Below are 20,490 nucleotides of genomic sequence, written 5' to 3'. Positions count from 1 at the left end.
GTTCCTGTAAGTTTGTATCATAATATCATTGCTATCCTCATGCCCCAAACTAACCTAGGATGTATCTGCTCATGGTTTGTGATACCATGCTACAAAGATTGAGTTGCAATAATGCTAATTCATAATGAGAGAGGTCAGATACATCTTGCTAAAATATAAACAATGTACTAATGGCTTAGCATTATGGTTGAATAATAGGAGGATTTTACTGGGCTAAAGAAAACAAGCCATGATTCAACACTGTCTGTTTTCAAACAACATTTCATGAGATTCTTACTCCATAAAAACTCTCATTGTCTCACTAGGGGAAATCTCCTAGAGATTTATGGCACCATTTTTAGAGTATTGCTGGATATTATCTATTTGTACATAATCCTAGTCATTCAGGAGGTTACTTAACCTTCTAATCTACAAGCAAGTTTTCAAATGTCCAAAATAAAAACCCAACAGACCCGCTTGATATGGAGCCGCTCAGGTTCAGATTTGGCAAAGCAGAGCCGTGTGGCATAGACAATGAGCCCAGGGATTCGCAACAGTTCCATGGCTGTCCCAATCAGGCTGGAAGTGACAATATAGTTGACAAAGAAAGCTCCATTATCGGGGAGAAAAACACACCTGCATTAAAAAAAATCCAGGAAAGTGTGCATGAGAGCGAGCGAGTGAGAGCGAGAGCATAATATAACAGAAGTATATCCTGAGAAAGGCCATATGCAGTCATAATGGCCCATAATTACCTCCATGTGTTATGTGCAAACAAAACACAACCACCCTACAAATTAAAATTGGTGACCCATATCACAACACACCCAAAATGTTCAGTAATACTTACTGAAATTTTATCTCTGCTTGATCCACAAAGTGAGTGTCAAATAGCCAGCGAAAGAAGAGATCCAAACTGGGAAGAGGAAAGAGAGAAGAATAAAAGAGATCATAAACTTGTGACTTTTTTTTCTTTAACAAACACCCACACCTGAACCCTGCTGGTTCAATAGAAATGGGGCATATTTCAGTGTATGCAGCTTGAGATGGGAACAATTTCTTCAGAGAGGTGTGACCAAGCAAATTTAACCCTTTTCGATTAGCAAAAGCAGACATGATGTTGTGGACAAATCGAAGGTAGCAATTAGTATTTCAGTGCAGGAAGATGTAGTTCCTTCAAATTTGAAAGAACGGGTGGGATAACTGGGAGATGAGTGAATTTGTGGAGATGGTTTGAAGGTAACAAGCAGCTTCTCTTCTCATTTTAAAAGACCATCATCTCTAACACAGCACATACACTCCCTCTGAATATAATGGAATCAGGTTCCAAAGACTGAAGACAACAATCAGGAAATTATGATTGTGTTGTGGTGATGATACCACTCCACTTTGGCAAAGGATCAGCTACTCTGCATGTATTCAGAAGCTTGGAGTAGGTGAAATATTTATATGGGACCTTGTTCACAGACTTTAAGAAGCTGGTGATTTTTTTTAAAATTTTTAAGAAAGCATTTAGTGCATCATTTTAGCTGCTTAATTTAATAATCTATTACTTGCTGGCACATTGTTGTTTATGTTACGATTCCCATTTTAAAAAATGCTTGTGTTCCTTTTTTCCAAAGATTGCTTGAGCACGATTACTGTACAGCATTTTTAATGCAGGCCATGACTATAATGCCACCAGTCAGACATTCATTTAAACACTGTGGGAGGAGAGCCATGATATCAAAAAATCAGAAGGAATTGGATAGTGCCTTTCCAGACTACAAATTTTATAAGAGGCATAAACTGTCATGATATTGAACAGATGTTACAAGTTAAAATAATGTCAATGGCTGATTTGGAAACTCAAACAAACCCAGTGAATATCTATATGAACTACTCCTGTGAGACCCTGCTAACTATTTAGCTTATCTATTAACAAAATGATACTAGAAAATTTTGCCTGTCTGCATACCCAGTCAAGGATGTGAACAATCTAGGGAAGGCCACCCAGCTAAGAAGGACTGATTTAATACTATGTGATGAATGGAACTGCAGGATAAACAATTAGCTCAGAGGCAAGTCCACATCTTTTGTAGGCAAATATGACTGGTACAGTTTTAGCTCCATTAAGGCCATTTTCTGATATCACACTCCATTATAGTGTAAATAATGTGTCCATAACAAGAAATAAACCCTTGTCTGAAAGTGTCCACTAAACCAGTTAATGTAATAATATGTAATTTGATATGGGCAGTATATCAAAGAGGAGTGGAAAGGAGGGCCTGCATCCAGGGCCAACCAACACATTACACTTACCACCACACTTAGCTTGGTGCTTAAAAAAACACCACAGTATTATCAAGAGTTATTCATAATGAAAACCATATTGATTTGGAGCATTTACAATTTTGCTCTTTACCTGGTGAGTCCAAGTGAAGGCAAGATGATAACCATAAATACCAGAAAGAAATAACACTTGTGCATTGTGATCTGATTTTCACTTGACCTAAAGGAAACAAAAATGCATTTATTTGGGAGATGGAGAGAGAGAACAACAATGAAAAGAAACTTCAAAAATTCTTGAGGAGAGGATTTAAAATGTTACACAATCAATAAAATGTTCCAAAGCATTTTCATTAGAAAATTGTCACTAATATGCATTATTAATCCATGTGCCTATATTCCTTTGCTGAGTTAATTTTGGTTAAACAATTTTGTTTTGCTTACTTTTTGTTCTAGAACAGGGGTGTCAAATTCAAGGCCTGTGCACCAGTTCTGGCCTTAGGAGTGTTTAAATCTGACCCGCAGGGCCGCCCTGGAAACATTGAAGGACTGGCCCGCGGTGCCTCTGCCAGTGAAAACAGGCTCCCAATCTCCATTTTTAGCTTGGATGGCCTCCTGCAACCCTCTGCCAGCAAGGCCCTCCTGAGCTCTCTTTTCTCTGGCAGAGAGTTGCGGGAGGTCACTCAGCCGAAAACGGAGATTAGGAGCCCATTTTTGCTGGCAGTGCACTTGGACCACCACAGGCACCCCTGACATCAAGCTGGCCATGCCTCCCCTGGCCCCCCAAGGTCAAACACAACCCTGATGCATCCCTCAATGAAATTGAGTTTGACATCCCTGGTCTAGAAGGAGGGCACAGTTCCCAGAAAGGAAGACTGAGCTACAGAAATAAAGTAAATGCCTCAATGTCGAATTAAGAAAAAGTTTATCCAGAATGTTTCCAAATATAGGTGCAATGGAAATGTGACAAAGAATAAATTAAAACAATAAATACCTGGATCTTCTATGTCCCCTGAATATTTATCAGTTTTTTTTATTCATTGCCATGGCAAGTGAGATTCCCAGAGAAACTCTGAAAGTAGCAATATGATAAAAGGAAATTGGAATTACCTCGTCCAATGTGACTCAAAGAAAGCTGAGTAGTACACAATGAAAGGCAGGAACACAGAAAAAGCCCACAGCAGCAGAGTGGGGAAGAATTGAGTCACAATAGGGTTCTGGAAGACGAGAAAAAAAGGGGATAAGTCAAGTGTTTTTCAAAAATAGGGACTTTTTCTCATACCACCTCCAAGAAAGTTCTAAGACGTGTTCTTTATTTGCTTGGTAGCTTACCCTGCACTTCTTTTCTTCCTCTGTTTCTGGTTTGGAGATTACAACTAGTGAGGTTTGATTTATTGGAATAATTTGAAATGGAAAATGTTCTGAGGAAATTAAACTACTTGTTATAGATCCTAATGTGACTAGAGAAAAATGTCAACTTGTACCACAATGTTTTGTTTGCACTGGAAAATGTTCTGATCAGTAACATCTGTCTTGATGTTATTTGTTATGGATTACATAAAAAATAATAATTATATTCTGAATATATAAACTTGCCTAACACAGTACAGTGGTACCTCAGTATTCATCATTAATTGGTTCTGGGAGGTATGATGAGTATCAAAAATGATGAGTACCAAACAATTTTTTTCCATAGTGAGCCACAAGGTAGCCGATACTACAAGTTCCAGCTTGTGTGCTGAGTATTAGACGAACAATGAGTACCAGGACAAAAAAATTTGCATCCAAATGTGTTAAACACCAAATCTGATTAGTTTCAAAGCAGTTGAATATCAAGGTATCACTGTATTTGCAATTGATATCCAGTTCTTATTAAAGAACTTTTTAAATGAGGTTCCTTAAAAAACACACTAAAAATCCCATTATTTCTATTTTAAAAATATGACCAGACCCAATTTGATGACTATTTTTGCCACAGTCATTAAGCAAATCCAGCTTCCCCAATTGACTTTGCCTGTCAAAAGCCGGCAGAGAAGATAATAAATCATGATCACATGACTGCAAGACAGGGCAACCATCATAAATATATGCAGGTTGTCGTGTGCCTAAATTACACGAGGAGGATGCTGTGGTGATCTTAAGTGTGAGGGCCAGTCATGCATCATTGATTTTAGCACTGTCGTAACTTTGAACAAATGGTTGTAAGTCAAGGACTGTGATGCAATAAAGGTAAATTTAGGGAGACAGGATGAGAATTAGATTTGTGGTGAATGGTTTAAGTCACAGCTCTTTCTCTTTCTTTCTACACAGGAGAAGATCACTTATACCATTCCAACAGTAAATTAATTATTAAGTCATTCTACTACAAACTAAAATTATAGCCTGCATTGAAGAAGCAGCATCAATCTGGAGTTTCTAAATTGAGATGAATAATCTTTCGGGTCAGTGGTGGGATTCACAATTTTTTACTACCGGTTCTTGGGTGTGGCTTGGTGGGTGTGGCAGGGGAAGGATACTGCAAAATCTCCATTCTCTCTCCACCCCACTAACCTGCTTTTCATTCCGTTCTCCTATGCAGGGCAACAAAAGAAGACCCAGCCGATCAGCTGGGACTCAGGAGGCTGGAATAGATGGGGGTGGGGCCAGTCAGAGGCGGTATTTGCCGGTTCTCCACTCAAAATTTCTGCTACCGGTTCTCCAGAACTGGTCAGAACCTGCTGTATACTAACCTCTGTTTCCGGTTCTTTGGCGCTCAACTGCTCAGATGGAAACATAGGGTGAGCCTCTGTGTACACACATACGTATTTGCGCTACACTACAGAGACTCCTGCAGGGCGTGGTTGGGGGAAGAGGGAGAAAGCAAATTTTCTCCTTTCTAGCAGTCTTGAGCAGAGTTGTAGTGAGGAACAAGTCATGAGATCTTTCTTCATCCGAGCCACCCAATTTGTAGATCATCAGTTTTCTACTCCAAGCTGAAAAGGGGGGGGGGCAGGGGAAGGGGGGCAGAATTCTAGTTCTTGAGAAGGTAATCAGAAAGAAAAGGGAATCTATGGGGCTTTCTCATTTCTTCCACTGAACCCACTGGCAACTGCCACTTTCCTATCCCCACAAGCAGCACAGATTAGTGGCAACACTAATTTGTTCCTCACCTACGAACTGATCAGGATTTTCAGCTAATCCTGGGAGAAGGAGAAGCTATTCTATAGACCAGAGGTCTCCAACCTTAGCAACTTTAAGACTTGTGGACTTTAACTCCCAGAATTCCTCAGCCAACTTTGCTGGCTGAGGAATTCTGGGAGTTGAAGTCCACAAGTCTTAAAGTTGCTAAGGTTGGAGACCCCTGCTATAGACTACATGTTTTGTACCTAAGGGTTTCTTGGTTCCCATTTGGAGATTAGATTATTTCCAATTCTATACATTTTTGACCTCCTGCCTTACTGTCTTGTATGCTGCTGCTGACCTCTGACAGAGCTGTCCACCCAGGCAGAATTTCATTATTAAGAAATCTGGCTAGAGCAATTATCACTGTCTACCTGACAGGTAGGCAAGTACCATCATATGGAGTGTGTAACGAGAATAAGCATGGAATGAGAAGACCCAAAGGACTGGGAGTGAGATGATATCCTGCCTGAAATAAGGCTTCGGGGTCAGTAAGGAACTACAGCTGTGCTATGCACCTTGAGGGTCTCCACAGGCCGTGTAACGTTGAACATGTCCATGGTGTTCACAATGATGGCTGGAGTAGTGAGGAAGAAGAGGAGGATGAAAAGGCAGATGTTGAGCAGGATAAATTTCACCCACCACAAAGCACCGCCAATAGATAAATTCTCCCTGCAAGAAAGAAAGCATAGCTTGGAGGTTGGGTGCAACTAAGGCAAGGAAACAACTGTCCAATATGTCAATATGTTAGGGCTTGACTCAAGATAAAGGTTGCACTATTTGTCCTTTGGGGACTTGTATATACAGATCACAACACACATTTAAAAACTACAAATTGTGCACTTGAAAGTTTATAATCTTTCACAACAAATTGGGACTAGATGACCGAACTAAGTGCTTATTGGTTCTCTTTTTAAACTAGTCTGAGGGCAAAATTTGTTTATGTAATTCATTTACTGTGCACTGCCCACCAATGGACAATTTGTAGACTTTAACAATGTAAGAAAATAACAATCAAAGCCAAATGAACAAAGCCACACACACACACACAAAATCATGACCATCATAATACTGTCTAAAATCTAACATTGTAATTGCTGTACTATAACTCCTGGGCTAAACGCTGTATTCACCAATATTTTACAATTAGTACAGAAGATTTGTTCAATAGTTCTTTTGTACTTGGTGCCACTCCTAGGCATCAATGTATTTCTCCTTAAATATGCTAGACTGTTTTTTACAACAATCAACCCCCCCTCCATGGCTAATAAAAAAACATAAAACACTCATAATGGGAGAACTTAACATTTCAATGGGTTGTTGTTGTTTTTTACAGATTTTTACACTACAGGAATCCAAGCTGGGGGAAGAACAAAGAGAATTTACCAGATGATGTCATTGGGTGCAGGGGCATAGCTGACACCCCAGCAATGGGATTTCACCACTGTAGTAACAGATGACTGTTGTGGGTGCTTGCGGCAGTGGATGCGGCTGTAATCCTTCAAAATCCTGGGAAACCAAAGAAGAATCAAGAGCTGGAATTAACCAGCCAGGTTCCTCTTGTTTGTGTTTGGAATAAGAAAAAAAATCAAGTTGATTGCCTTATCCAACCCAACAGTTCTATTTATGTGGTTAGCTACCAATTTGATTTTTTGTTTAACCATTTCAGTGGTGGTATGCTACTGGTTTGGCCCAATTCTGCTGAGCTGGTAGCGGCGATGAGCAGCGGAGACCAAATCGGTTCTCTCGGCCACTCTGCTGATGGGCCCACCTGCCCACCCAGGTTCCCATACTCACCTTTATCTTCTGCTTTTGAAGCGCAGCTGCTTTGCACAGCACAGAAGAGTGCTGCGTGGCAGCTGCTGAAGCGACCTGGAGAGTGCAGGTTTGGAGGAGGTGAGTTGGAACACCTCTGCAACTGCGCAAAGTGCAATTTTGATGCATGCGTGCACGCAAAGTGCATCAAGCCATGCCCACTGAGCCAGTGGTAAGTTTTTGAATCCCACCACTGAACCATTTATATCATTTCTATCTTTTGCAAATATCATTCAACAGACTTACACATTTATAGAGATTCAGGCACAACATAAAATAAATTACGCTCTTTAATGTATGACACTAAAAGATTTAAGAAGCAGTTCAATGCCCCCAAATGGACGTCTGATCTTAAATATTAAGGGAGATTTAAGTTAGACATGGAATATGACCCAAATGCACCCATCAAAGAGTTCCAGAATAAAAAAAGGGAGGAATCTCAAGTTAATGCTGCCATAGTGAGATAGCTGTAACAAGGCAAGGGATGAGTGCCTGCAGTAGTAAGTGACATCATATGAATCGTGATGTCACTGCACAAATGATATGAATTATACAATTTGCATTAATCTAATGCAGTGGCTAATGAAGAATCCTTTCTACAGTGAAGCAGCTTTCCTGCATACTCTATAACAGGCTTGTCCAACCCGCGGCCCACGGGCCGCATGCGGCCCAGGTCGCCTCGTAATGCGGCCCAGCGCCCACCCCAACCATCGTGCCACAGCCAGCGAGGAGGAGGAGGAGAGGCAGGCGTGAGGCGGGGTGAGGTGAGCGCCAGGCCAAGCAGCAAGAGAAAAGGCGGGCGCCGTCAGAGCGCCATCTCCTGCTGTTGCCGCCGCCGGCACCACCACCGCTTCTGCCCCTGCCACCGCTGCTGCTTCTGCCCCCGCCGCCGCTGCTGCCCCTGCCGCCGCTTCTGCCCCGCTGCCATCCCCGCCGCTTCTGCCCTGCCACTGCTGCTGCTTCTGCCCCCACCACTGCTGCTGCCCCTGCCGTTTCTTCTCCCGCCGCCGCTTCTGCCCGCCGCCACCCCTTCTTCTCCGCCGCCACCCCCACCGCTTCTGCCCCCACGCCGCCGCTTCTGCCCCCGCCACTGCTGCTGCTTCTGCCCCTGCCACCGCTGCCCCCGCGGCGGGGAAGAAGCGGTGGCGTGGTGGCGGGAAGAAGCGGTGGCGATGGCGGGGCAGAAGCGGCGGCGGCAGAAGCAGCAGTGATGGCGGGGAAGAAGCGGGGGCAGCAGCGGCAGAAGCAGCAGCAGTGGCGGGGAAGAAGCGGCGGCGGGGCAGAAGCAGCAGCGGCGGCGGGCGCAGAAGCGATGGCGGGGCAGAAGCGGCGGCGGGGAAGGCTTCTGCCCCGCCGCTGCTGCTGCTGCTTCTGCCTTCCAGTCCTGCCTCATCCAGCCGGGCTATTTGCAGGAGGAGAGGTAGGCATGAGGCAGGCGAGCTTTCTCCCCCCCCCCCCCGCAAAATTTGGCCGGAAAATAAACTGTGATAAAAAAACTGTGATTAAAAAACCGTGATAAAAAATAAATAATTTTTAATAAATAATTAATAATAAATAATAAAAACATCTCACTAACTTTATTTCCAAATAAATTTAATATGTTAACTATGTTTTCTATGGTTTTTTGGGATGATCGGGTATCGTTACTGTTATTTTATGTGCGGCCCAAACCAAATTTTCATCTTCTAATGTGGCCCAGGGAAGGTGAAAGGTTGGACACCCCTGCTCTATAAAGTATTGAGAAATTTCATTTATGTCAGGATTTTTGTCAGTGAAATAGTAATAGCATCCATGGGAATTCAAGGTGGCAAACTTGGATACAGCACTGTCTTATTGAGGACTGTCAAACAATTATCTACAATGCATAGTCTTCAAACATGTTCTCTCAGCTACACCAGTCCAGTGGAAATAGAGTTGGATTGAGTGTACAAAGGGATACATAAATAACTCAGCTATTTCTTTCCTTTGAAGGAGAGAATTGTGTATGCTACAAAGTTTGCAACTGAGCCTTTAAATCAGTGTTTTTCAAATGTGGCAACCTTTAAGATGCCAGCTGGGAATTCTGATAGTTGAAGTCCACACACCCTAAAGTTGTCAAGTTTGAAAACAGAAACTTCTCTAAATTGTCCTTCGACCTCAACTGTGGCAGAAGCCTATTGCTAGTTTTGAAGTACTGTAAAGATTCCACTGCCCATCCATTGGCTTCTTAGCCTCAGATAATGAAGACTTGTAGTAGGAAGACTCACGTGGCTGTCATTCTTTCATCCTGGAATGTGACAAAGGCCATGTCCAGGCGCTTGAGAGCAATCCGGCTGCGTTCAGCGTTAAACTCATCTGTCAGTTTTTCTTCTAGCTCCCCATAGTACTGCTCAGCATCCACCTAATCAAAAAGTAAATTTACTTCTTTTTTTGTCATTGATTTTAAAGTGTTAGCTAGAATACATGCTGGGTGGGGCCAACAAACTTCCTATATTCTCCCAGCTTTTATTGGTTGTCTCTCCAAATAATGAGAAAGAATGTGAAACAATATTTGATGGTGTCATCCAAGGATTTCCACCAAGAGGATAAACTTCTGCTTCTACTGATAAGAGAATCTATGACCAGGCTCATAACAATATTAGCAAGCCAGAAAAAAAAAACAACTCTTGGCTATTCCAGGAAGGTGTGTCAATGCAAGGAGGAGAGAGGAACTGCAAACCTTTCTGACAGACACATGAAAAAAGCAGCAACAACCATATCAAGTAAGTGACAGTTTAGTAACAGGAAGAGATGTCAGATTATAATGTCCTCAAAATGGGGCTAAGGAGAGCAGAATTTCAGAAAAGGTACTTTATACCATCTATAAAGTTTGTACTGAGCTGAGAATCGCTTTGGGAGACCTAAAATAACATAGAGAGGAAAATGTTATTTTAATAACCATAATTTATTCCTGACTTTAGTGCAAGTCTGAAACTTAGGGCCACTTTTAAATACCATACGTACCTGAACTGATCAGACATTTTTCTCTTTTTGCTTTTTATTGTTGTTTTTTTTACTATCAGGATATTCAAATAATTCCCTTTATACATTTGCTAAACAGATGAATAGTACTGGCATTCAGGTTCCCATCTTGGTCATCAGTCATTCCTTTTGGCTAACTCTCAAGACAACTTTACTGGTATTGGGATAAAAGCAGGGGAGATCCTTTTCTCTGTAACTATTTCCAGAAAACCTGACCCGTCATGATTTCTTTTCAGAGTGAAAAGTGACATGTTTTTACTTGTATGGTCCCTTGATAATGTTCTGAGGAGACAATCACTGAGCAACTCCCAGGTTTGAAGTCCCCCTTGATTTCATTGAGGGCCACATCAGGGTTGTGTTTGACCTTGGGGGGGAAGCTCAATGTCACTCATGTCGGGGGCACCTGTGGTGGCCTGGGAGGGGCTGGAGAGATTGATCCTTCCTTTTCTTTTTCTTTCTCGCTTCCTTCTCCTTTCTTCTTCCTTCCCCTCTTTCCTTCTTTTTCCTTCCTTGCTCTCTTCCCTTCTTTTCCTTTCCTCTTCCCCTTTCTCCTTTCCTGTGCCTCCCGGGCCCCATTTTCAGCTGTGATGGCCTCCTGCAGCAAAAATGGGGGGGACCACACCTGCCCTCCCAGATCGTGTTTTTGGCCGTGGTGGCTTTCTGCAGCCCACTGCCAGTGAAAATGGGGCCGGGGGGGAGGCTAAGTGTGGCCCTACTGGGCTCCATTTTCACTGGCAGAGGGCTGGAGGCCGTCACAGCCAAAAACAGGGCCCAGGGGATGCACATGGTCTTCCCAGGCTCTATTTTCACTGGCAGAGGCACTGTGGGTCAGTCCTTTGCTGTTTTTAGGGTAGCCGCATGAGCCAGTTCTAAGCACCCCGCGAGCCAGATCCAGCCCAGGGCCTTGAGTTTGACATCCCTGTACTAGGTGAACGGGGTGACAGAACTGGGCATTTAGCTTTCTTTTTGAGCTGGGCTATTATTTCTTTTATGGTCGATATGTGATATTGAAGGAAACTGGCTCTAGCCCAGATCATAGACTGGCAGCATATACACAGCAATGAGGGGAACATAAGAATCAAAGTTGCCAGTGCTAATTTTTTAGGATCAGTTCATATCTTCATATTTTTTGTACCTCTTCAAAGCCACAAATACGGCAGCAGAATATTCGAGAACAAGGATGGATTTTGATCATAATCTTTCCCTCCTTTTGGGCCTTTGTTGTGAAGTAAAGCCTTCCTTTCATTGCCTTGCGCCTGGAAGGTACAAATTTAGGGGGGAAATGTTAATGCAGCCATCCATTTCATTACGACACCTTTACGACACTTTTCCAAATCACGCCATTCTTACAAATGAAAATTTCTGGCACTTTTGACTTGGAATGAAATTGTAAGAATATTTTCTAGGAACAGTGGTGAAGACCATAATAGACCAAATCAAGTTGAATGAGGCTACCGTAATTCCTAAGTTGGATCTTGTGAGTCCTCTCTTTTGCTGATGTATAATTATACTAAAGATAACGTTTGGAGATATCATTCAGAAAATGGTGTATTTTATGATTGCATGAAAGTTGATGAACAATGCCAATTGGCAGGAAGGGCCCCTTTGATTAGAGCACCTCTCTGATGATTTCCAATTTGGCTGACTTTAAAAGGCAAGTAAGATAAATTCATGGAACCTCTCATTGGTTATTGGTTTTGATGGTATTATTGGAAAACATTCTTGTACTCAGTTAAGATGGCTGCCATTTGATAGGCATATGATTAGCCACTGTGAGAGACAAATGCTGGGGCAAGCAAATTTTGATCTGATTTATTGTGTTTATTATGCGTTTAAATTAAAGTTATTGCTTCTTTCCTTCTTTTGTCATACAAGGACAATATATGCCTATTGAATATTTGAGCCATAGTTGCATTCCTTTCCTAATATTGTAAAAGACTTCAGCTAATCCCTTAGTGCTCAGGGTGTATCTAAGCAAGTGAGGTAGACTATTTGGGGGTGGGGGAAAAGTTTCAAGCCAAAAATGCTTAGAGAAGTCAATATTTTCACATTTTAATAAGAAAATAGCACCTTATTTAATTATTCACTGTATTTTATATTTCTCCTGAGTATTGGAAAAACCTTTCACAGCATTAAAACACATAGCTATAAATACATTTCAAAATATAACAACGTTTAATTACATATTCTTGAAATGGCCCTATATTTGTTACTTCAGAAATGAGAAATTATATGAGAAATAAAGGGAAGAGTACATTTCTGCTTTATTTTAGTGGAAATTCATATATTTAATTTGGATTCACCTCATTTTCTACTTCTAACTGGTATTAATATTGGAAAACCTGGTATTAATATTGAAAAACTTTAAAAGCCTATAGGAAATTGGGAGTAGCTTTTTGAATTGCAGCCTTTCTTTTATGGCAGCGGCTTCAAAAATGGAAGCTGCCTTTATGCACAGAACAAAAGACTGACTGGGCGCTGAAAAGGACTTCATTGAAACAAGTGTCTCAAATGATGAGATTCTCTCCCTGTTCCAGAATTCAGATTTGATGCCAAGGTTTTTAATTTTTTAAAAATGAGCTTGATACATCTTTTCACCAAGACCAGTACTGCTGATTGCTTCTGTAGTCCTGTTTTCAGAAAACTGTAAAAGATTTGTGGTTTTACATGCACTTCCAGATATATTATCATTTTTTTGTTCCTTTTAAGTCTGCAATTTCATTGGCAAGATTTTTCAGAAGTCGTTTTTCATCTCCTAGTTCCTCAGGTTGAAGCCAAAACTTGCCCAAAGTCAACCAAGCTGGTTTTGTGCCTAAGGCAAGTAGCATCTCACTCTCTATTTTTAGCTTGGGGCCTTCAACCATTACACCAAGAAATTTTTGAGAAATTTGTATTCTTTAACTACAAAGTATTCAATCTAGTGAAGTATAGCCTGAAATGCAGGGTTCTTTTAAAAGAACAATAAAATAAACTGAACCAATATATTAAATATATATTTTGATAAGGTTTTTTAAAAATAGCAGATTAATTTAGAAACTGAAGTGAATTACATGGATTAAAAACAATGCAAAAATGACAGGCAGTGGAAACAGAATTAACGGGTTCTATTGTGACACTTGTATTATAAGGGAGTAAATACATGGATAAAGCATACCAGGTTAAAAAAAAATTTTCTTGAACAAAGAAACTTTATTTTTGTCTCTTTACCAGATGAAGAAAAGTGATGATATTTTTTACAGTTGTGGTGATTTTTTTTTTAATCAAAATTCCCTCTAGCATGATCCTGATGCTCAGAGATCCCAGGACATTTTCCTCCACACATTCTAAGGGGCTCAGAATAACTCAGCTCTAAGCAAGACCTTTGAAAGCCTACCTCTCTGAATCCAGCTTCATCAATCTGCGGACATCAGAGCAAAATTGGACACCGGTCACTGTGCAGCTTGGATAAGCCTCACTATCAGAAGAGAGAATCAAAATCTTTAATTGAACAAAGATCTAATATTGCTTGTAGAATGTGCTTGGAAAAATGGGCATCCCAGAACATTGTTCTCACACAAACCCCATATACCAGTCAAGAAGTCACAACATGAACAGAATATGGCAAAACAGTCTGGCTCCAGGAAGATAATTGAGACAAAAATGTATATTTTCCACTTCTTTATTCAACCTCTATCAAGGGTCCCCAACCCCTGGTCTGTGAATCGATACTGGTTCATGGCCCACTGGGAACCAGGCTGTGCAAGTGGTGGGCAAACACGCAAAGCTCAATTTGCACAAGGGACAGATGTATGTGCAAAACCATCCTCTCTTCCCCCACGTTAGTGCTTCCCTGCTGCTGCTCCTGGTCCACCCAGCTGGAAGGATTGGTGACCACTCACCTACATGATGAATGTACAGTATAGTATAATACTGTATATATAGTATATTAAGATTGGAAGAAGATGAGCGTTGCTTTAAAATTGGAGGAAGAAATGCTGATGATGCAAATTTGAAAATGCAAAGAATCTGCAAATGCTGGCAATAAAAGTCAAGTAGTACGTTTAAAAAATGAGACTACACTGAATACAAAGTCTAAATTAATGACATCAGTTACAATAGCCGGGCTTAGAAATGATGATGAAGGTATCAAAATGATACACAGATTTTGCCTTTTTAGAATCAACAGTAACAAGCATTCAAGAAATATGCCGTATACTAAATTTGACAGAGAAGGTATGAAGGCACTGAAAAAGTTATTCAAATGCCATGATGTGCCTATCTGTACAAAGCTCATAACAGTGTGAAGCATGATATTCCCTGTGACACTCCACTCACGAGAAGTAAAAGTTGAACTTTGATGGAGCAGAAGAGAAAAAGCACTGACACACTTTTGAACTTTGATGTTGGAGAAGACTCCTGAGAATACCGTTCTTGGCTGCACTATGGACAATAAATAGGTCTTCAAAGAACCGAACCCAGAGTTCTCACTCAAGGCACCAATGATTAGGTCTGAATTATCCTAATTTGGATGTATTAGGCAAACACCCAGCTATATAAAGAAGGCAAGAAGGCTCAAATGCTGGAAAAGAAGGAAAAAGAAGAGAACCAGCAGCAAGGATAAACTCAATTACAGTAATGATGGGTACACAGTTGGAAGACTTAAAGGACCATGTTACGGAAAGATCATCATGGAGAAAATGTATCTATATGATTGATAAGAAGCAACACCATTGATGGGTCATAATTAATCAATCAATGTCCAAATCAACATTGACAAGAGGAAATGCTTCATGAAAAGGGGAAAATAATGGTTAGTTATTGTAACTGATGTTATTTGAGTTGGCATACTTTTAGAATTAAGAAATAGAACTTCACCTAGGAAAGAAAGGTGGATGGGGTGACAAAAACTGAGTTGTTCTTTTGATTGATTAATAACAGATTCTACCTTCCCTCCCATCCTACCCACACCCTTCCCGTCTTTAATTGGAGCAAAATGTTTGGCTGGTTTTGAACTTATTTATGTTTTTAGAATATTTATACTTATTTTTCATGATTGTAAGCCACCCAGATGGGCAACTAATATACTGTATATTTTAAATAAATAAACAAATAATGTCCTAATTATAATTTTGTTATGAATTTTTCACAGTAGTTTCTATGAATCACATAGATAGCAAGCTAAATTATTTTCAGGCAGGTTTTGTTAGTCAGAAACAAGGAAGCCTCCCTCCCTAAAGCTGCATCCCTATGAATGAAATGTTCAGCCTGTAAAGCTTCACGGACATTAATAGTTATGCCTGCATTGTCTGGCACTTAGATGCTCGTGATAGCCTGACATAATTCAGGTGAACTGCTCTCTAATGATATCTGACCCAATCCATATGATAGCAGTGACTCACTCTGCAAAATGAAGCATGATGGAAACGGGCTCTTGGCGAAAGGCTGACCACTCACTCAAGCTAATGTGAATGTTCTATATCAGGGGTCTCCAACCTTGGCAACTTTAAGACTTGTGGACTTCAACTCCCAGAATTCCTCGGCCGGCTTTGCTGAGGAATTCTGGGAGTTGAAGTCCACAAGTTGCTAGCTGAGGAAGTCCACAAGTTTTAAAGTTGCGAAGGTTGGAGACTCCTGTTCCATATAGATCTCTCTCTCTCCAATCGGTTAGAGAGATTTGGAAAGAAAATAAAGAGGATAATATCCTGACTGAAATGAAATTCTAATACTGTGTGCAGCATTATATGGTCGAAGTGAATTCTAGCTATGATGAAAAAGCATATAGATTACTAGTGTGTTGCACAGAAACGACCCTGCAATCGACAACTGGTTCAAACAGCTTCCAAGTGAGCTTAAAGAATATGAGAAATTCTAAGCAGGAAGGAATGCTACATGAGCATAATAATCCTACCTTATGAGTATGTATATGCCAACAGCTTTATGTCAAGCTGGGAGAAAGTATGAAGTGGTATACTTCAGGGCTCCATGCTCGGCTGTGTACTGACAGTCCTCGACTTACAACAATTCATTTAGTGACCTATGAATGGCACTGAAAAAAGTGACTTATGAATGTCTTTCACAGTTACCACCTTTGCAGCATCCCCATGATCCTATGATCAAAATTCAGATGCTTGGCAACTTGTTCATAGACCGCTGCTGTGTCCCAAGGTCATAGGATCACCTTTTGTGACCTTCTGACAAGCAAAGTCAATGGGGAAGCCAGGTTCATTTAACCACTGGGTTACTAATTTATCAACTGCAGTGATTCACTTAACAATGGTGGCAAGAAAGGTCATAAAATGGGGCAAGACTCACTTGACAAATGAAACTCACCTAACAACAGAAATGTTAGGCTCAGTTGTGGTCGTAAATTGAGGACTACCTGTACTGTTGAATGTATTTATTAGTGACTCCTCACCTATGGTTTTAATTAGCTAAAAGAGGAAGAGCATTTTTATGAAAAAAGAATAATACCGAGCATGTAGTTGTACTTACTGGAAGTGTTTGATAACAAGAGATGTATCTGTGATCTCTTTGGGAATCTTGGTAACCATCAATGTCCGGGCCAGCTAAAAGTCAAGAAAAGAAGAAGTCAGAAATGGAGACACTTGAATAATAGTTGTAACTTTTGTCAGTTTCCAGTATTTTGTACTTAAATTCTATTATTATTTGTACTCATTATTTTTTTCTGGTGTAGGACTACAGACTTAAATTACAAGAATATATTTTGCTTAAACATGCAAGAAAATATTTAATGGTAGGAACAGTTTAACAATAGAAATGGCTAATTAAAATATTGCTATGTCACTCTCAACCTGCATCATGCACATTTTCCCATATCTACTCCTATTTTATGACCCTGAGTAGTAAACTGCTTATGCGGTGAAAGCTTACTGCTCTCAGAACAAAATTTATATTGTCAAACTGAATCGCAGTATTTAAATAATCTCCAAGCAATATTTGGACAAATTTCTTCCCTGGCCTGTTGCAACAAATAATGAATGTCTAGATCTATATTTTTAAGTCTTGACAAGTTTAAGATATGTGGACCAATTCCCAGAATTCCCCAGCCAGTATACAGTCTACACATTTTAAAACTCGCCAACGTTGAGAAACTCTAGAGTATCCATCTCTGAAAGGTCAGAAAAGAAGGTGTCAATGAGGCCACTGCAATTATTACTGTTAGTGATTGGGGACAAACCCCCAAACAGAATGTGCAGCAGCAGTCAAGCCAGGCAGCCAAATGAGAGAGGAAGGGCCCTAGAGTTTACACACACTGATGACAAACACTGTTTTTGTAGTTTAAATAGTTGTTTAATCCAATTAGAGTTTAAACATTGTCAATCAGTCCATATGTCATTCACAAATATATCCATTCAGTAACTTAGTCCATTCACTAGTCAGTTCTATATCCTTATCTGCTTGTAAAGATATCTTCTCCTCTGATACCTTTCCTTTTGAAGACAACGCTGAGTATTCACAGGATATCAGCACATCAATGAAATAGTCCTTTCGTTCAGGTATTCAAACAGTTGTAGCAAACAGTAGCAAACAAACAGTAGCAAGCAGACAAAACAAGCAGAGAGAGGTTACGTTTCTCTTACTGCCTTTTATTGCCGTTTGTAACCGCACCCTTAATTAGTTAATTACAAGCAGTTTGGTGCTTAAAGCTACAAGTTACAAACACCCAAAACCTTGGTTTTATATATTTATTCACCCAAACTTAGTTGGTGTATCAATGTTATACCCAACAATTACCTTTTCATTTTCCTTATACTCTAATTGGATGGAATGATGAGTCATGCAGAGAACAGTGATGATGAAATAGAGGAGAGCAAAGATACTATGTAGCCACAAGAGACGGTCACTGCAATAGAGCAAAAAGGACAGACATTTTCAGACAGGAAAAAACAGATATCTTTACCAGAAAACAAGATAATTACTATTTTCTAGAACAGAGGTCTCCAACCTTTTGGACCTCAGGGACCACCCAACCCATAATTTTAGATCCCAGGGACTACTAACTGGTTCTGTGGGCGTGGCCTAATTTATGGATGTGGCTTGGTGGTCATGTGACTGGCTAGACATGGCTTGTATGTAAATATTATAAATATTTATATAAATATTGAACTTTTTTATAAAAAAAGAGCAACTTTTACCCAAAATCAGGCAGAGCAAGCAGGCAGATTGAGTTGCTCACAGAATAACAGATTCATTCAGAAATCTATCTATCTACCATTGACTAGCTCAGTCTGTCACATAAAATTTGCCTGCAAGCAAACTCACAAAATTTGCTTGCAGGTAAACTCACAAAATTAATTCACAACACACCATGTATTAAATATTGAATTTTTTATTTAAAAAGCAACTTTTATCAAAAATCAGGCAAAGCAGGCAGGCAGATTGAGTTGCTCACAGAATCATTCAGTGATCTATCTATCTGCATTGGCTAGCTCAGTCTCTCAAATTTGCTTGCCGTGAGTCTGCACTGAATTTGCTTGCAAGCAAACCTTCAGTCCTAAGAGAGGTTCGGCTGTGCTTAGCTAGAAAGCAAGAAATCCAACCATTTCCTGCTTCCTAGCTAATTTAAATCTCCCAGCACAGCAGAACAGATGATAGTCTGAAAAAGGAAAAATAGCAATTTAGCAGACAAGTTTGCCGGTAAGGAGTGGGCGGGGAGGGTTCCCGCGGGCCATGTGGGCTGAGCAGCCTTGTGTTTCTGTGCAGCCTGGATTAATTACTTTGGGGGGGGGGGTGCTCTGGGGGTGAGATTTCTCTGCGGCCCACCAAAATTTTCTCACGGCCCACCAGTGGGCCGCAGCCCTCCAGTTGGCAATCGTTGTCCTAAAAGATGCCAGCCATTCCTTGTTTTCAGCCATTGATTCAAAACTATTTTATAGTGACTCTGTAAACCACTTAGAGAGGTCTGTAAAACACTGTGAAGCAGTACATAAGTCTAAGTGCTATTGCTATTTTTCTATCTGTAGTATAGAAAGTTGGCTTCACCACTGCATATTGCCATAGAATCATGATTAGTGCATGGAAGAAACTTTAGTCAAGCAATGACTTAAAGGAAAACAAATCATTTTAATGCTTGCAAGGTGGAGCACCAAAATAGAAATTTCATCTGGCATTAATTCAAAATGACAAAGCTATATTATAGAAATCAGTAGTGCAGAATTTGTCAAAGACAGTAGCTCTTTTTGAGAGAAAGCACAGTTGGACAGAAATTTATATTTATTATTTGTAGCTTACAGTTGAATGTTGTTCACCTTGATGAAAGCCACCTATTTCCATACGTACAGTGTCAAAATAAATAGGGATTTATTGAACATTTATTTATTTATGTATTTGCCACAAATAAATGCCATCATTATGCCATCCTTATAAACAGTGACTAATTCAACTCTGAAGAAATGGAATGACTTACTCTTTGGGAACATTTGCAATTGTGGTTCGGCCAAAATTAGCTGGATTTTTTCCTGAAAGAGGGAAAGGAGACAGAAGTTAGTATATTTTAAACAAAATGTGTTTTATTCTACTAAGCACAGCACTGTACTCACAATGCCTCTAAAGTTGTACAGTGGTATTTTCAGTGGTGGGATTCAATTTTTTTTACTATTGGTTCTGTGGGCATGGCTTGGTGGGTGTGGCATGGTGGGCATAGCTTGGTGGGCATGGCAGGGGAAGGATACTGTAAAATCCCCAATCCCTCCCCACTCCTGGGGGAAGATTACTGCAAAATCCCATTCCCTAACCTGCTTTCCAGCTCTGACTCTTCTGTGCAGGGCAACAAAAGAAGACCCAGCCAATCAGCTGGAACTTGGGAGGCAAAGAATAGATGGGGGTGAGGCCAATCAGAGGTGGTATTTGCCTGTTCTCCAAACTGCTCAAAATTTCCGCTAGCAGTTCTCCAGAACTGGTCAGAACCTGCTGAATACCATCTCTGGGTATTTTAAAGCTTTTAGAATACTGAGGTTGAAGGGCTACATACCGAGGAGATCACCAGAGAAGTTGACGGGAAGGATGACAGCCACAGACAGCACACAGACAATCAAGAGTAACACCAACAGATGCCGCTGGAAAGAGAGGTAGGTTGTGGCATCGATTCCACACTTGCTTTGAATTTCTTCATCTCTGAGAAAGAAAGAAAGAAAGAAAGAAAGAAAGAAAGAAAGAAAGAAAGAAAGAAAGAAAGAAAGAAAGAAAGAAAGACATGTCAACTCAATGAGATCCCCTTCTACAGTTTTCCTTTCATCCAGAAATGGAAAAAAAAAGATTGACTATGTAGTT

The 20,490-nt window shown here is 40.5% G+C and overlaps 1 protein-coding gene across 22 annotated transcripts in view; it reads right to left on the bottom strand.

The window, feature by feature from the left end:
- The window catches only part of TMEM63C (transmembrane protein 63C), an 87,071-nt gene that overhangs the window by 10,765 nt on the left and 55,816 nt on the right, over window positions 1-20,490 (bottom strand). For all 22 annotated transcript variants that reach the window (XM_087922042.1, XM_087922030.1, XM_087922040.1 and 19 more), the window contains 13 exons: window positions 20,192-20,334; window positions 19,628-19,679; window positions 17,956-18,064; window positions 16,693-16,766; window positions 13,595-13,675; window positions 11,357-11,477; window positions 9,468-9,601; window positions 6,793-6,915; window positions 5,925-6,078; window positions 3,358-3,464; window positions 2,384-2,470; window positions 830-895; window positions 453-615 (listed from right to left, as the gene is read on the bottom strand). In XM_087922042.1, coding sequence (XP_087778168.1) covers window positions 453-615; window positions 830-895; window positions 2,384-2,470; window positions 3,358-3,464; window positions 5,925-6,078; window positions 6,793-6,915; window positions 9,468-9,601; window positions 11,357-11,477; window positions 13,595-13,675; window positions 16,693-16,766; window positions 17,956-18,064; window positions 19,628-19,679; window positions 20,192-20,334 — 1,414 coding nt within the window. The remainder of the gene's footprint in view (window positions 1-452; window positions 616-829; window positions 896-2,383; window positions 2,471-3,357; window positions 3,465-5,924; window positions 6,079-6,792; window positions 6,916-9,467; window positions 9,602-11,356; window positions 11,478-13,594; window positions 13,676-16,692; window positions 16,767-17,955; window positions 18,065-19,627; window positions 19,680-20,191; window positions 20,335-20,490) is intronic.

The sequence above is a fragment of the Pseudonaja textilis genome, chromosome 1 (assembly GCF_049901715.1).
Source record: "Pseudonaja textilis isolate UNSWEBS1 chromosome 1, rPseTex1.2, whole genome shotgun sequence".
NCBI classification, from domain to species: domain Eukaryota; kingdom Metazoa; phylum Chordata; class Lepidosauria; order Squamata; family Elapidae; genus Pseudonaja; species Pseudonaja textilis.
This window is presented reverse-complemented; position numbering and strand designations above follow the sequence as displayed.